Below are 16,283 nucleotides of genomic sequence, written 5' to 3' on the forward strand. Positions count from 1 at the left end.
CATTTAGGATGCCACTTTTTTTTAGTTTATCTTCTACTGTACTATTTCTTCTTATTTAGGCTTTGTTTGGATATAGAAAAAAAAATGGGAGGAAAGAAAATGAGTGGAAAGAAAATAGAAGGAAAATTAGAGTTATTTGTATGTTATTTGGATTAAGAGAAAATGGATGGAAAGAAAATAAGAGAAAATTTTCTTTTGTTTGGATAGAAAGAAAAGTGAGAAAAAAGAAAATCATAATAGTATAAAATTACATTAATACCCTTATATATATTATATGCAAATTATAAGTTATTAATGACAATGAGTAAATGTGTAATTTTATTCATATTGCCTCCATTTCTCTTCATTTTCTTCTCATTTGTGGAGAGAAAATAATTTAGTGGGTTCCACACTAATATTTTCTTTTCTCCCTATTTTCTCTTCTCATCCAAATAATAAAAAACTTGTTTTTCCATTCATTTTCTTTCCTCCCATTTTCTTTCTCTTCAAAATCCCTCGATCCAAACAATGTGTTAATGACAGATGTGATTGATACTTTTTTTTCTAGAATTGTGTTTGTATAGTTTTTTTGGGGTTTTAGTCCCATTTTTTATCTAAAAAAAAATTGTTGAACTTAAATTTTTGTCTTTTATTTAATGTATTTTAAATTTAACTATAAAATTCAATTTTTAAAATTTTAAACATTTCGTGAATGGCATTAAATTAAAGTATAAATTAATTCAATGCTTTGTCTTAAACGGCATTTACCTTAGCTTTGTATATTTAATAGAAAATTTACATAATTAATAGATTTTAACTAAATAAAGAATTAAATATAAAGCACTAATGAAACAAAATACTAAAAATATATTTATATTTTTTTATATAATCTATGTGCATTGACATTCAATAAAAGTGCAAACAGTAATTTATTGGGTGTCAGTCAAAATATATATTTATTATTTTTATTAGAACCCAATATAAAGCAAAAAATATTATTCAATGAGTGCACAACCCCTTATAGCAGGAGAATGAAATAATCTAGATTTATTAGTTAACCTTCAATAGCTAATGCAAACATGAATTAAACAAAGGTTCACTTAAGTGGATGCTTAATTACAATGGGACTCCTAACATGGTTCTTGCCATCGGTCCATTCCAAACTCGCAAATGTATACTCCAGAATTTGCTTTCTTAGAGGCCTTAAAGTGAATGTAACTGTGAACGTTTTCTTTTCACCTTTCCTCTTGAAACTTAGAATCTTGGGATCAACTGAAATATCAACTTGAGGAGGTGCTTTGACTCTCACTTTGTATGTCCTTGGGGACCCAACATTGGTAACCGTGCGAGTCACATTCCGAGAAGAACTTGCATTTGCAAAGTTAGTAACTGTGATAGATGGGTAGTTGAAATCTGCTGGGTCAAACTCCTTTGGACAAATGTATTTTTTGCCAATAAATTGTCTTATTTGCAAACTAGTGTAACCATGACCACACAAGAAGTTTACGTAATCAATGAAACTTAGGTCGTATATAAGTCCTGGGTAAGCTGCACGATTAGGAACAATGTGACCTGCACCGTAAGCAAATGGTGTTGCCTTTTTTGTTGCTGAGTCTAGCATTGGCCTTCCAGTGTTATCTGTTATTTTTGCTGTATATAAAAGATAGTAAATGTATCTTAATAATTAAAATGGTAAACGTTCAAATGTATGATCATTAATTAAGAAGAGTGGTTTGTTACCCGTGGTCATGATTGCCGACTTAATAGCTGCCGGACTCCAATGAGGATGAAGTGATTTGAGAAGCCCAACAACACCGGCAACGTGAGGACATGACATTGAAGTGCCTGACATGGTAACGAAAGGAGTTCTACGTTTATCAAATTCTTCTTCTGATGGAGGTACACCTTCACTGTAGGCGGCAATGATATCCACTCCTGGAGCAATAACGTCCGGCTGAAACAAAACAGAACAGAAAAGTATATATTAAATTAAGATGGAAATCAGTTAACTTCACGTAAAATTAATAGTTGAGAGTCGTTAAATAATTTGACAGATTTGACTAACATTTAACAGCTCTCAATTATTAACCTTACGTGAAGTTAACTGTAACATACTTCTAGTTATAACCAATTCTTCTTATAATAGACCTTAAGGATTGAAGGCTCTACGGGACTTGGCCCTCTTGATGAAAATGTAGCCACAAATGGAGCTGGTTTTACGCCCAATTGTGTTCCCACTCTAGAAATGGAAGCCACAGGGTACCTGCATAGTATATATATACATGATTAACTCTTGCCTTGACAAGTTGGTTAGAGTAAAGAGCGTGTAAGAAAGTTAATTACTTGGTTCGGTTAATGTAGGAAAAGATATATTGGCCATCATTAAAATGAACATGTGAGGAAGGAAGCAGATGAGGATCAGCTTCAACATCGTTTACTGAGTTATTATGATTAGCCAAAATCATTCCAGTAGCTCCTACACGAGCAGCTTCAATCCCTTTCGCAAGTCTGCTATTCCCACCACGAACACAAAACACTATTTTTCCCTTCGCCTTCTTAGGATCAAGACTTCCCTCTTGGCATTGACTCCTAAACATTTCACAAAAACGTCAACATTGTCACCACTCTTTGGATTCTATTTCTAATACAAAAATATAAAATAGGAAAAGTCTGGGACGAGCAACTTTATTAAATTTTGACCAGCATGTAACCAGCAAAGAAAAGTGAGTTATTAGATGAAATTTTACACCAATCTCACACCATTAAAATCATCATTGATGGCTACAAATCACAAAAGTTGCTGGCCCTAACACTCTTCTATAAAATATATAACGAATATTTTTGACCAATTTTTGATTAATCGGAATCGATCCTAATATTGAGTGGTATTCTTACGCATATAGTTCGGTTGCAACGGCAAGTTTAGCATCGGCGGCACTGATCAATGGAGAAAACTTAGTATATGGTAAAGCAGACTCGGAAAGGCTTGCTCCCTAAATAGAAAATTGACGAGTTATAATGATTTAGTAAAATTACAAAGACGAACAAAATAATTAACTTTTTTTTAAGAAAAGAAAAAGAAATACCTTGCGGATTCTCTTATTACCAAGAATGATATGATTATTAAAGGCTCTATCAAGAGTGCTTGCAGCAACAGTGAAGATCCAGGGCTCAAAGTTGCTGACAGTAGAAGGAGAAGGTCCATTGTTTCCAGCAGAAGCGATAACAGGAATAGCATGCTGCGCAGCTGCATGAAAAGAGCCAATGGAAATGGCACTCTCATTGAACTCAGAGGGAATATCAGAACCCACTGATAGTGAAATTACATCAACGCCATCACTTATGGCAGCTTCAAAAGCAGCCAAAATGTCCGCATCAAAACAACCTCCACTACCTTCCGTTGGTGGCCAACAAACCTTATATGATGCAACACGTGCTTTCGGAGATCCACCACTTGCTGTTCCATTTCCATTTCCAAATACGTTCGCCCCATGAACAAAGCTACCTCCTGTAGTACCACAAATATTTTTTTAACCAAGTTGAATAATAAAGTTTGGTGAGCCGGCCGTGAGTGAGAGTGATCGGAGGAATAATAGTAGAAGAATGTTAGAAGACTATCAAAATTTATTATTTTTAATTATCATTTAACCCCGTGCAATATTTAAAAGTATGAGATAAAATATGTTGAAGGATATTAAACTTAAAAAATTATAATAAAAGAATTGAGTTGATAACTAAATGATGGCCAAAAATAATAAATTTTAATGGCAGTATCATTTCTGATAATAGTAACATTACTTATTACTGTGATAACTAATAATAATTAACTAAAATATTTCATTCAAGGAATGAGGTTGAGAAAGGTGTATACTTAGTTTGGTTTTTAACAAGTAAAATTTGATTAACATGGATGCTTCAAGTAATTTATTTAGGATAATTATTATTTCTATTTATAAAAATTTAGACTATTTATAAATTTATTTATAAATGAATAAAATTAATTTTGTATTCATAAAAAATAAATAAATAATTATTTCTACTTTTCAAAATTTAGAATACTAATAAATCTGTTCATAAAAAATATTAGTGTTTGAGAATTTTTGTTATATGAAAATTATTCTTTATAAGTATAAATCTATTTATTCTATAAATATTTTTGTTAACATTTTAAAATTTTAAAAATAAAGATAATAGTTTATTTTTTATTGAGAGATTAAATTAAGTCTCATGTATTCGGTATAATATGAACTAGTTACATATATAAATATTTTAGTTTATTAATTAAATTCATCACTGAATAAAATACATTTAAAATTTAAAGACGAAAATAGCTATCTTGTGAAAAATTAAAAGACACAATTAGGTATTATCTCAAAATTATTTACTATATAAATTACATTTTAGAGAATAATTTTAGCACCTGCAGTAGATAGCGTGTGTGTTCCATGACCTTCATAGTCACGTGTAGTATTGAAGGGGGTTTGGCCAAGAGCTGCGATGTAGCCTTTGTTAAAATATCTTGCTCCAATGAGTTTCCTTTATAGTTTATACAGTGAAAAAATAAAAATCATGAGCAACAAAAATTATGAATTAAAGCAGTTTCTCATTGATAGAAATTATTTGACTCAATTTAAGAGATTAATTTTGTTTATATTTAATATTGATAGAAATTATTTTGGCATATCATAATTTAAACAAACTAAAAAAGCAATAACCCATTTTTTAGTTACTCCAAAAATCTTTATAATTTTATAATAAAGTTTCTAAAGTTTAAAAATGTGTGTAAATTATTTTTAATACAAGAATTATTTAAAAATTTTAATTATAAATCCCAATTGACTAATAAATAATAATTAAAATATTAAATAATTATTAAATACTGTTTTCAATATTTTGTGTAATCAGCATGAGCAAGAAAGAACAAACCTGTTACAGTGAAATTTAAATAAATTCTTCTCATCAACTTGACAAATTCCACGCCATCTTTTTGGAATTGGCCCCATCCCTTCATCACTAAAACTCTTTGATTCAGGCCAAACACCTATCAAATCAAAATACCAACATATAAAAGAGATTAAAATATATTTGGAGCGAGTCCTCTTAACTATTACAACCTTTTAGCTTATTATTTTTGGCATGTTTTTCTTTGCTTTTTTTTTTTTCACATCTCACATATATTTGCACTTGTTTGCCTTTTACCAATCAAGTATCGTAATATTAAAAGAAACCCTTTTTTTTTTTCAAATCACTTAAATTAACAAAATGTGTTAAAAAATGATTTGTAAACAATTCTAAAAAACATGTTAAAAACATATATTTCTATGCATCATTTATCATTACCAGTGTCCAAATTTGCAATAATTACATCTTGACCCAAGGACTCCTTCCATATAGATGGTTTTCCAATTGCACCATTTGTCTCTAATCCAAGAAAACTCCATGAATATGTTGTGTGCAGTTGTCTTGGTTTATTCGGAAAAACTGATAATACTTCTGGATGTTCTGTACTCCAAATGAAAAGTGTTAGAAATATTAATTATTTGACATGACTTCTAAAGAGAAAATTATTTGATTTCTTTAGAATCCTCTCACTTAATTTTTAATTATACAGAAATTAATATTATTGAATATTTTGTTGGTGTGAGTTTCTAAAAAAATTCATTTTTTCAATTATTTTTTAAAAGATCTTTTAAAAAAATAAAAGTAATTTTATATTTCAATATCTCATGTAAAAAAATTATTTTATTTATAAATTATGTTTGGATACAATAATATAAAAAAAATTTTTGTTTATTTATTACATAAAAAATCTTAAAAAACTTTTTTTAAAAAAATATAAATTATAATTTTTTATTTTTTATTTTTCTGATACTTTTATTTTTACTACTAAAAATCTACCAAATACATTTAAAAAAATATATATTTTTCTATAAACTTAATGACACTCGAACAAACCGTTGGTTTACTAGTTTTTACATATTATGATAAAAAAAATTAGTTTTTTATTTATTGATAATATAAAAGAATTTTAAACAGACAATTAATAATATATTACACATTGATAGATAGGAAATCAATTTTGAAATAAACATATATGTAATTATGTACTTGCAATCTTGGCTGCTTCTTCCTCATCCAATACTGCAGCAAAACCATTGATGTATTTATTATAAGAGTAAAAGATTGCTTCTTTGGCCTTCTCAACGCTGTGTCACAAAATACATTCCATTGTTAATTTAGTTCATAATGCATTTTGCACTTGCAAATTTCATAAATTAGTTAGGATTCAATTAATTTCATCATACCTTCCAACATATGGTCCAAGTAAATTATGGTGAGAGTTTGTGACATATTCAGCATCAGCTAATGTAGGATTTTGACCAAATGAATGAGATCCCAGATACACAATATAGGACTGTCAAAATAATACATGAATGGTAATTAGGCTTGGCTATAATTTAAAGTAATATAAAAGTTAAAATTGAGAAATGATAATACAATAGTATAGTAATAAACTAATGTGTCTATTAATTCATACAATAAAAAAATAATTTTGTTTTATTTTACATTCTTTTCAGTAATATTATTTTGATACTAATATTTTCTTAATAATTAATATGTATTCTTTTTTCTAATTAAAAGTAATTTAAATATATAATTAATTAATAATAATTGAATTTCTGTCCAAGTACCAAGAGTGTTTGTTGTATAAATATTATATTGCAAAAAAATATTAGGAGAAAAAATTTATTATAATTTAGTGCTTATAAAATTGAAGATAGTCATAATAACAAAAAGATAAATAAAATAAAATTATGTCAGTCATCATTAGTTTGGTTAAATAAAATAAAATAATATTATGTGAGTCATTAGTTTTTCTTTCTGTTTTGTTTTTTTCCCTCTTGAAATGTCATATCTCAACACATCCAAATGTAGAGTAAGTACAGAGATAATATAAACTAATGATTAAGGGACTAAAACAGCAAAATGTTAAGAACCAAGATAAGAAGAAAATTTTATAAAGACCAAAATTAACAATTATGAATTTCAAAGTCAAGATAAAAAAACACCTATTTAAAAACACAATAATAAAAAAATCATCAATGTTATATAAATCCTAAAATATTGTAACAATTATAGGCGAATTCGAAAACTTGCTTGTTTGATTGCTTGAGTGCTTTGGTGTAGCATAAAGCAAAGGAGAAGTGAGAGCATCACATGACACGTTGATGAAGCCATTATTTTTCTAATGAATTGTTTCTTTTTTGTTACAAAATATATTTCAGAGAAGTGCTATATATATGTGTTCAATATGACTTTTGTTTGGAAAATCAATTGAGATTTGAATTACATTTTTTTTTTCTAATATATAAAGGAATTTATTGAATTACCATGTATAAAAAAAGATGTTTTTGGTAAAACATAATGACAGAAGATATTGTCAATAATAAGAAAATTAATTTTCTTTAATTCCATTAAACAACTGATCCTATTTTTATTGCAATTTTATTTGTTTATTCACAAACAAACAACCCATATATGGAAGCGAATATCTGATTTGTTTCAAAAACTGACAGTGACACACATATATATCAAAATTATTCATGTATGTCTTAAAAAATAGAGAATACAATATTTGAAAATGAGAAAGTACAATTTTTTTTATTTTTTATATATTACTTCCTCTATTTTAAAACAAGGGTCGCTGTTACTTTTTCGGTTCATTAAAATGTTAATGTATCTAGACAATAAATTTATCTAGATATATTAATTTTTCAATAAATCTAAAAATAAAAGAGACACTTATTTTAAAACGAAGGAGCATAATAAAATAAAATTAATTATTAACCCACAAAAAATAAATATATACATATTCTATTTGAAGATAATTAATATATCTCATTATTTTTAAGATTTAATTAATTTATGTTCTAAGAATATATGTTAAAATTATAAATTAAATTTTTTTATTAAAAATTTAAATTTTTAATATATTATTTTATATTTGTTAAAAAATATTTAAAATTTTTTATTAATAATAGTCATAAGAGCATATATTAATTAAATTTTTATTTTTATTTTCTTGGCATAAAACAGGAGAAATATTTACCTAACTCATAATACATTTAATATATATTCTAAAAAATTTTTATTTACGTTTTAGTTACAAGTTACCGCTTTTTAATTTTAGTATTGTATTTCCAGTAGTGTTTTTTAGCAAGGTGAAATTTTGATTTTTTTTTTTTTGTAAAAATCACAAATCTAATCAGATTTGTAACTTTCAATTTGTTTTTCTTTTTCAAAACATATAAATCTGATAATTAGATTTATTTTTTATATTTTATTATTAATTTTTTTATAAATATATAAATCAAATTCTTTAATTTATTTTACGATAAAAAATTATTTTAACATAAATTAAACTCTTTAATTTATTTGTGTTATTTTTTTAGTTTATATCACTAAAAATATGAATTTCAAATTTTTATTCAAATACTATCTCATATATTTTAAAATTCTAATTTGACAATTTAAATTAGAAAAAATACACCTCTATATTAAATTAACACACATTACTTTTTCCAGAACAAAAAAGAACAAAAAATAACACAGCACGTTGGTCAATTAGTAAAAAACAGCCTTTAGTTACGTGTTACATTGATTGAATATATAGAAAAAATAATTTATCCACTAATTTTCAAGAGAGTATCAATAATATATTAATATTCTTTTCCACGATAACTAGAGTACATTTCTAGAATAGATGCCCGTCTAGCTCAGACAGGACAAACCATGAAAGCTATTATTGATAGCTCCAGTGATGACATGTTAGAATGTTCCAATTGTAATAATTCATTTATTAATTAATAGTTCGATCGGTTTAGTTGTAATTTAATTAAAATTATTAAATTATAATAAAATTACGAATAAACGTACAAAATTATAATTATATTTTAATATAAAACTTAAAAATATACAAATTAAAAATATCATAATAATCAATATTTTATAATTTCAACTATAAATAATAAAAAAAATATCTAAAATTTTATATATTTTATTTGAATATAAAATTTTATATCTTAACTAAACTCTAAATAAATAATTTATTTTGTTAATTTTTATTCTCTTGATACTATAAAACATAAAAAATACTTGTATAACCCTAATGCATTTAATGCGTATTTTAAAATTTTATTTTTATCCACATTTTAATTATATATTGAATTAGTTAAATATTTAACAACTATACTAGCTGTGTATAAAAAATCAACACATATAAATATATATTTTTAAATATAAAATATAAATTAAAAATAAATTAAACAATATATATATTCATATATAAATACACTATGATAGATTTTTAGTATGCACAAATATTTAATTATTTCATGAGTTAAAAACTTACAAAATAGATTTATTATGCAATAATATTTCAAAAATATAGACACCAAACAAATATATAAAAAAAACTTTTGTCTAATTCAAAATAATACCGGAATAATTACCTATATGTATACCTTTTATATTCTTTCCTATCATAGCTAGAGTACATCTTATGACTCAACAACAACAAAGAAAATATATATTTGTTTTTACTGGTCTTCAACATTTTGTGATAGATATGAACTTAGTAGGAAAAAAATTCACATAAAAAAATATAGTACTAAATGGTTTGTTAACCACTTTTGATAAAAGTAAAGAAAAGAAAACAAAATAACAGACCTAGAGAGCAATTGAGCAACTATAAATCAAGTATATTTATTTATTATAAGACACCCAAAAGGCCAAAACTAATAGACAGGACTGCAGTGTAATAAACCGAAGAACCAACCATAAAAGGTAGAGAATATTTATTGAGTTTTTTCATAACAAATTTCAATTTTCAGAACTGAACTAGTCCAAAGGCATCAAAATAACTCACCAACTGTTTCTAGGCAATAGAAAATATTCAATCCAAAACCATGGAAAGCCAGAAACCTAAAGCACATATCAAGGGTAAAATTTCGAATGAATATTTTTTTCCCCAACAAATCTGACACCATTTAAGAGTGAATATTGCATAGATAGAATGAGGATGGGATTTAAATCCTAACAAATCGAATGACAAATAAGCTAACTACTCAACCAATCTAAATTAATTAATTCCAAATAAATTTCATATTTTTAAGATTGGAACTATCTTTTAACGCTGTACCTATTTTTCATAAGTACAATACTACAATGTTAAATTTGTTTTTTTTTATAGCTAAATTTTGTTCGCGTTTTAAAAATCCATTCGAGTTGTAACTCCCTCCCATGACCACTTGTTTTTTTTTTTTTTTGGCCTTTCATGACCACTTGTTGACTCCTTCAGCTAAATTCCTGTTATGTGCAAACAACCCAATAATCTTTTCTATAAAGTCTGTCCGAGAAAAAAAAAAAGGGAAAAAGCCTTTCTGTAAAGATATCAGGACCTTGGAAAATATTCAACAATAGATGCACATATGGTGTCACAGTGAACAACTTTATCTCTATTCAAAATCTCTATCAACTTACATAAACTTCAAAAGCTAAAGCATCAAAACTATACAACATGTAGAGTAAAAGTGTACTATCTCTATATACAATATATAAACATAAGCATAAAAAACCAAAACACTCAAAAGCTAACAACAAAAATCTCACTGTATACACAAGTAGGATTTGCCCAACAAATGAGGAATTTATTAGCAACCTTTGCATTGCCCTACTTAATCATCCATAAGCTTATATACATTATCGATATAATCTTCCGTCTCCCAAAGGAAAGATCCAAAGGCAACAGCTTCCAATACCAGCCTCTTGAGGCTTGAGAATGAGGTCAAAATAACATCATCACTCTCAACCAAACCAGATTCCTCATTGTTAAAAAGTGCACAACTATAGCTTCCTATCAAATTCACAGCCTCTTTGGATCTAAGTTTCGCACATCGCTGCAATGAACCAGGGTGAAATCCAGTTACGTAGCATTTCAAGTCTTCAATATCCTCTTCCTCCTTAGTTATCCCTTGTCCTATGGATTGCAGGCTACTCAAGCTACCAAAGATGGTGTCTTTAAAACCACTAGGGAACATGTCAATAAACGGGAGGGTATTCCTAAGACCAAGATGAAGATCAGGGTTAGCCAACGATAGATTTCGTTCTAGATGGTACCTCAATGAAACCGACTTCAAAAAGTAACCATATAATATAGAAGCGACATAAACTCTGGCAAGTAAGAATTTTCTAACTTTGGTAGTGGCCCAACACTCGGTAACACTAGAATTTGCCCTCAAGCCAGTTACGGAAGTTATGTGTTCCTTTATCATATCCAAAACTTCCAAGCTGTGAATAGACTCTAGTTCCCAGTCCTTAGAAGGCAATATCTCTAGCCTGCCATTGTAAAGGCAACTAGAAAGCTTTGGAACCAAAGGGACCCTGATCTCGGAAAACTTGTAAAAGATCAATAAGTACATAATATCTTCTACCGCAATTTCACATTGATTTTCTTTTAGCTGTGCAATCCTCCTGGCATTAAGAAAAGTTTAAAGTCAACAGATTTTCAATGAATGCCTACGACTGCAATATGAAACTAATAAGGAAATTAATATGTAGGGTTAGCTGTTTGGCTCATTTGCTTTGACGGTATCATACTGATGACAGAACATACTCTAATATATTCATCATGCAGAAATTGTTTACCATCTAAAATGTCCACAAAGTTAACCTCCAAGACAACTCATAGTACATACTGGAAAATTCAGATCAAAGTGAGCAAAATATATCCTATATTGCTTGTATTAGAGAACCTAATGCCCTGCTAATTGGTAAGTGTAATATTGCTAATTGGGGATCTTCCTGATAAGTACTACTTCTATTCCCTGTAGAATGGAGACACCACTAAATGCTGATTGTCCAAGCAAAAAAGTTAGAGTACAATCACGTAACCATTAATTTAGTAGCTGATAAAGTTTCATATGGCACAAGATAAGGCCACTAATTTTTGGAGCTAAATAGGTTTAGATTAGGAACTAACAATGACCCAATAAAGAACAGAGAGGTCTTAGCTAGCTACAAATCACGAATACTAACCAAGACACGATCCAACTCTCACCTCTAACTTCCATTCAGTAGACTACATCTTACTTCTCCTAAACTGAAAATCCTTTGATTCCAAAGCTTATTTCCATAATCTAGTTTAGAACTTACTCCTCTTGCTACTTCATCATACAGATATGCAATTGGCAAAAGAAACACATCAACGCACTGGCTCTTGGATGTGTCAAGTAAGAATGTCTAATACCAAGGTGAAGTCGTGTGGACCCAACGTCAACCCTTGGTGCCAACCTACATATTCTTCTAGACAATTACTTCGAGGTTCTTGACAGGTACTAGCTGAGCCCATTTATCTTCGAACAGTTGCAAGTTGTAAAAGTTCACTCAATAAAGGTTTTGGCAAGAGCTAAAATCTTTAATCCATGTACACTTTATGAATGACCTTTAAGATTGGAAGTGAAATGCTAAGCATCATGACAGGTGTGTCTCAACACCTCAAAAATTGCTATGGGATTCAGTAGTCAGTTCAAGAATTCCTTGATGCCTTGCTTCAAAGGATTCTAAAACATGCTGAACTCTTGATTCTTTGCTGACCCTCCTTTTCTCTAAGCTCAGCGGTATCTCATGTTTAACAAACACTTCTGTTTTTAACCTCTAATATGTTTTCTTTTCCTATGAAAAACAAAGGATTCATATCCACAAAACTATACGAATCAAACCTTCAAACGAACACAATAAGGTTTTTCTTCTCCTACGTAACGTTCTAAACCTTACATGGAACACATTGACCCAATTTTAAACACAATCACCCACAAAAAAAATCCTGAAAAACCAGAAAATAAATAAATAAATATAAATCAGAGAAACAAAGATACTTCAGCACTTATCTACACATACCAATGAAGAGAAGCCACGTTAAATAGATAGGACCAACAAATTTCCTTATTGAAGCCATTTGTCTCACGAAGAAACAGATTACATCACAAACATACACATGCAGTTTCAAATATACCGAATTAGAATGCCAATCTGGTTGCACATAACCGTCATAGCGCATGGGTTTAGCCCCAAAACCCTGACTAATAAAGCATACCAAAATAAAGTGTTTGCGAGTTTCATTTTTCCGAAGGAAAACAGATGAAAGAGAAGGGACTCTTCAAATCAAATCCCTTCCCCTCTCTATCTCTTCGAAAACGAAGCCAAAACTCGCAAACTAGCACTCAGAAAAAAAAAATTAAACAAAAAAATCCAACAAGAACGGAATCACAGTAATCTAGAGCCGAACCTGTGAAGCAAGGCCTCATCGGAACCGGAACCGATGACCATGCGAGCCAGCGCAGCATCACGGTCATCGGCCAAGAGCTTGAGCTCTTCTCCAACTGCCACATGGAACAGCTGCCGGTGGTTCTGCAGGACGCCACTCAAGAACTTCCCAACCGTGGACCGCGGCTCCAGCGGCGAGTTCAAGCTGCTGAACTCGCAAGGAGTGGCCCCGGCACTCGCCTTCACCACCAATCTCCGCCGCCTCAACGACAAAGGACCACCGCAACCGCCACCGCCGAGAGAAACTCCAACAAGAGGCCTTGTTGCTGCTGTGTTCGCGAAGAATCTCACCGATGATGACGACGACGAGAGTGGTGTTGGAAGAGTGAGAATTGTACGGTGAAGGTGGTTATAGACGCAATTTTCCATAGAAAGTGTGTAACAGCAAAAACGTGAAGATTGAAAAACAGAAAAGGAGTGGTTGTTGTGTGTGTGAGAGTATAGTAGTAAAAGGTTCTTCAATTTCGAGAGATTCTTTTTGTTTATATTTATTTATTTTGCTTAGTTTGGTTTGGTTGAGAGAAGATAAGTTGAGTGGAGAGAGAAAGAGAAATATCTATAATTTTGGGCGTAACGGATAGGGTTTTGAGACTTTTGAGGGAAGGAAAGGCCGGAATTGTGGGGCTTTGCTTTTCTTTTCTTTTCTGTGTGCTGAACTGCTGATTGATAAGTGATAAGTGCGTATTATAGTGGGACAGTTGTTATGCTACCAGACAAACTACCTATCATACCTTATTAAATATTATTTTATTATTTGGATAACATATTCAATCTCGAAACCTGGAAATTACTACTGTCTTCTACTCCTTCTTGGTTTACTTTGACATTCTTCTAGATGTATCCATCCTTCAGGAAAAAATAAAAGTAAAAAAGAAAAAATACAATTTATCTAACATGTTAATACATGCTTATGTTTTTTTTTTTTTTATCTAAGATAGAAAATTTTATTAAAATAAAAATATTGGGTCTAACTATGGGCTTCATACATTATCAATATTTATGGGATACCCATCAAATTTCTCATATCTTAACATAACCTCAAATGCATATACAACCAAAATAAAAAAAATAGAGAAAAAAATAGAAAAAAAAATTTTATTGTTTGGTTAAGAAAAAAATTAAAAAAAATGAATGAAAAATAATTGGTAGGATTTACTAATTTTTTTTCTTTCTAATATTGAAAAGAAAAAACTAATTCTCTTTTTCTATTTTTAATATTACCCTTTTACTTTTTTTTAATATATTTTATAATATAAGGATAAAATTGTCTTTTTATAACATTTTTTTCTTTCTTATTTTCCTTCCATTCAAACACATCTAAAAAAAATTCATTCAATTTCTTTCTTTTTCTTTCTTTCCTTTCTATTTTCTTTCTCTCTATTTCTTTTCTTCCAACCAAACATATTCTTATCTTTTCCTTCTTCGAAAACTTTTTTCTAGCTTTTATGCTTCTTCAATAACTTGCACAAAAAATTCCATCTTACCTTAAAAAATATGAACATTTCTAGTTTTTTATATGTGCCATAAAAGATAGGTTGCTTGCAAGATATTTTTTATATATTTCTGAAGTTTGCAATTTTTAATTATGACTAACTATCATTTTCATGGGTATATGTGTCTTGATTCAAGTTGGAAATTGTGAGTCCATAATGCTATTAAATTACTGAGGACAATTGATCATCAAGTAATGCAAAATATTTTTGTCATTTTAAGAGCATCTACTCTATATGGGTGAGACCAAAGAGATTCTTTAGTTCAATCTTTGTCTAACTGAAATTCCTTCATGCATCATTTTTTATATAAAATTTTTTACTTTAACTTGACACTTTAATTCCCAAATGGAAGACCATAATTTCTTCTTCATATCTAGAAGAGACTGAGTACTGGCCGTGTTTCTCCTTTCTCCAAACAGGTGTGTCTTCACCCCATCTATCCGTGTCTGCATGATTATTTGATATTGTTTTGGGCTAAAATTATATAAAAGTAGTTGTTGATTCCACTGTCTATTAGCTGTAATCAATTGAGAGACCCAAATTAATTTCAGGTTAGGATTGGGGTTGCTAAAGGTAATTGGTGGGTAGCGATCTTTAATCCATTGTTCTTCTGTGATTCTAACACGGTATCTTCTGCCAATCTTCTAAAAGATCACTTTCTCTGATATCTTTCGTCCTTCCAACAAACTTTTCCAACCTCAAGGAGGGGTTTCTACCTGTATCTGCGTTGAAGAAATTTGAGTACTTGAAATAATTGCTCTTGTAAACTTTGTAAATAAGAGAATTAGGTTTAGTTAGCAGTCGTTATCCTTATTTTCCCAATATAGCTAAATTGAAAACTTTCAAGTCTTTGAAGTTTAGGCTTCCTTGATTTTTCGGTCTGTAAACAATGCTTTAACTTACCCAATGCATCCTTCTCTCCGCATTCTTTTGTCCTCACTAGAATTGCATAATCATCATATGGATTTCTTTCACAACTTAGAGCATAGATAGGAATTGTCATAGCTACAGTCTTAATAAGCACATCTCTTCCACTAACCGAAAGTAGAGATCTCTTCCAATGCTATAACTTCTTTGCCACTTTGTCTTTGATGAAATTAAAAGTTAATTTCTTTTATCTATGAATAACTGCTGGAAGACCCAGGTACTTGTCTTGGTTTCTAACATAGGAAACCTGCGGAATGCCAGATAGATATTCTCTAATAACCATTAAGGTGTTATGCCTAAAGAAAACTGAAGATTTATCCAAATTCACCACTTGTCCACATAGTTGACAATAATTATTCAGCACATTAAGTAGATTAACATAGTCTTTTTGTGAAGCCTTGCTAAATAAAATAGAATCATCAGCAAAAAATAAATACTAATGTAAGATCTCGTATTTTTAAAAATCTAGATATGAATAAGTTGATACTATTTTGTTTTATT

At 29.3% G+C, this 16,283-nt stretch overlaps 2 protein-coding genes across 2 annotated transcripts; both read right to left on the bottom strand.

Annotated features, from left to right (window-relative positions):
* Positions 1 to 1,000: 1,000 nt before the first annotated feature.
* Positions 1,001 to 7,233, bottom strand: LOC107615046 (subtilisin-like protease SBT5.4). The gene is made up of 12 exons (XM_088498119.1): positions 7,138 to 7,233; positions 6,285 to 6,394; positions 6,088 to 6,185; positions 5,320 to 5,481; positions 4,906 to 5,020; positions 4,400 to 4,515; positions 3,066 to 3,487; positions 2,875 to 2,972; positions 2,323 to 2,568; positions 2,128 to 2,242; positions 1,720 to 1,933; positions 1,001 to 1,629 (listed from the first exon to the last, which is right to left on the bottom strand). Exons 1-12 carry the CDS (start codon positions 7,216 to 7,218, stop codon positions 1,076 to 1,078), a joined length of 2,331 nt encoding a protein of 776 aa, XP_088354245.1. The 5' UTR covers positions 7,219 to 7,233; the 3' UTR covers positions 1,001 to 1,075.
* A 3,240-nt stretch (positions 7,234 to 10,473) lies between these two features.
* LOC107618489 (UV-B-induced protein At3g17800, chloroplastic) lies at positions 10,474 to 14,023 on the bottom strand. Its single transcript, XM_016320584.3, has 2 exons — positions 13,325 to 14,023; positions 10,474 to 11,511 (listed from the first exon to the last, which is right to left on the bottom strand). The coding sequence occupies exons 1-2, from the start codon at positions 13,729 to 13,731 to the stop codon at positions 10,716 to 10,718; spliced, it is 1,203 nt and encodes a 400-aa protein (XP_016176070.1). The 5' UTR covers positions 13,732 to 14,023; the 3' UTR covers positions 10,474 to 10,715.
* Positions 14,024 to 16,283: the final 2,260 nt, after the last annotated feature.

Source organism: Arachis ipaensis, chromosome B9 (genome assembly GCF_059453495.1).
Source record: "Arachis ipaensis isolate K30076 ecotype BB chromosome B9, ASM5945349v1, whole genome shotgun sequence".
Lineage (NCBI taxonomy): Eukaryota > Viridiplantae > Streptophyta > Magnoliopsida > Fabales > Fabaceae > Arachis > Arachis ipaensis.

Coding starts and splice junctions, on each gene's coding strand:
- LOC107618489 (XM_016320584.3), bottom strand. CDS start 13,731: ATGGAAAATTGCGTCTATAACCACCTTCACCGTACAATTCTCACTCTT. Junction 11,512..13,324: donor GATGAGGCCTTGCTTCACAG/GTTCGGCTCTAG, acceptor TCTTAATGCCAG/GAGGATTGCACAGCTAAAAG.
- LOC107615046 (XM_088498119.1), bottom strand. CDS start 7,218: ATGGCTTCATCAACGTGTCATGTGATGCTCTCACTTCTCCTTTGCTTT. Junction 6,395..7,137: donor GCACTCAAGCAATCAAACAA/GCAAGTTTTCGA, acceptor TTATTTTGACAG/TCCTATATTGTGTATCTGGG. Junction 1,934..2,127: donor TAGAGCCTTCAATCCTTAAG/GTCTATTATAAG, acceptor GTTTTGTTTCAG/CCGGACGTTATTGCTCCAGG.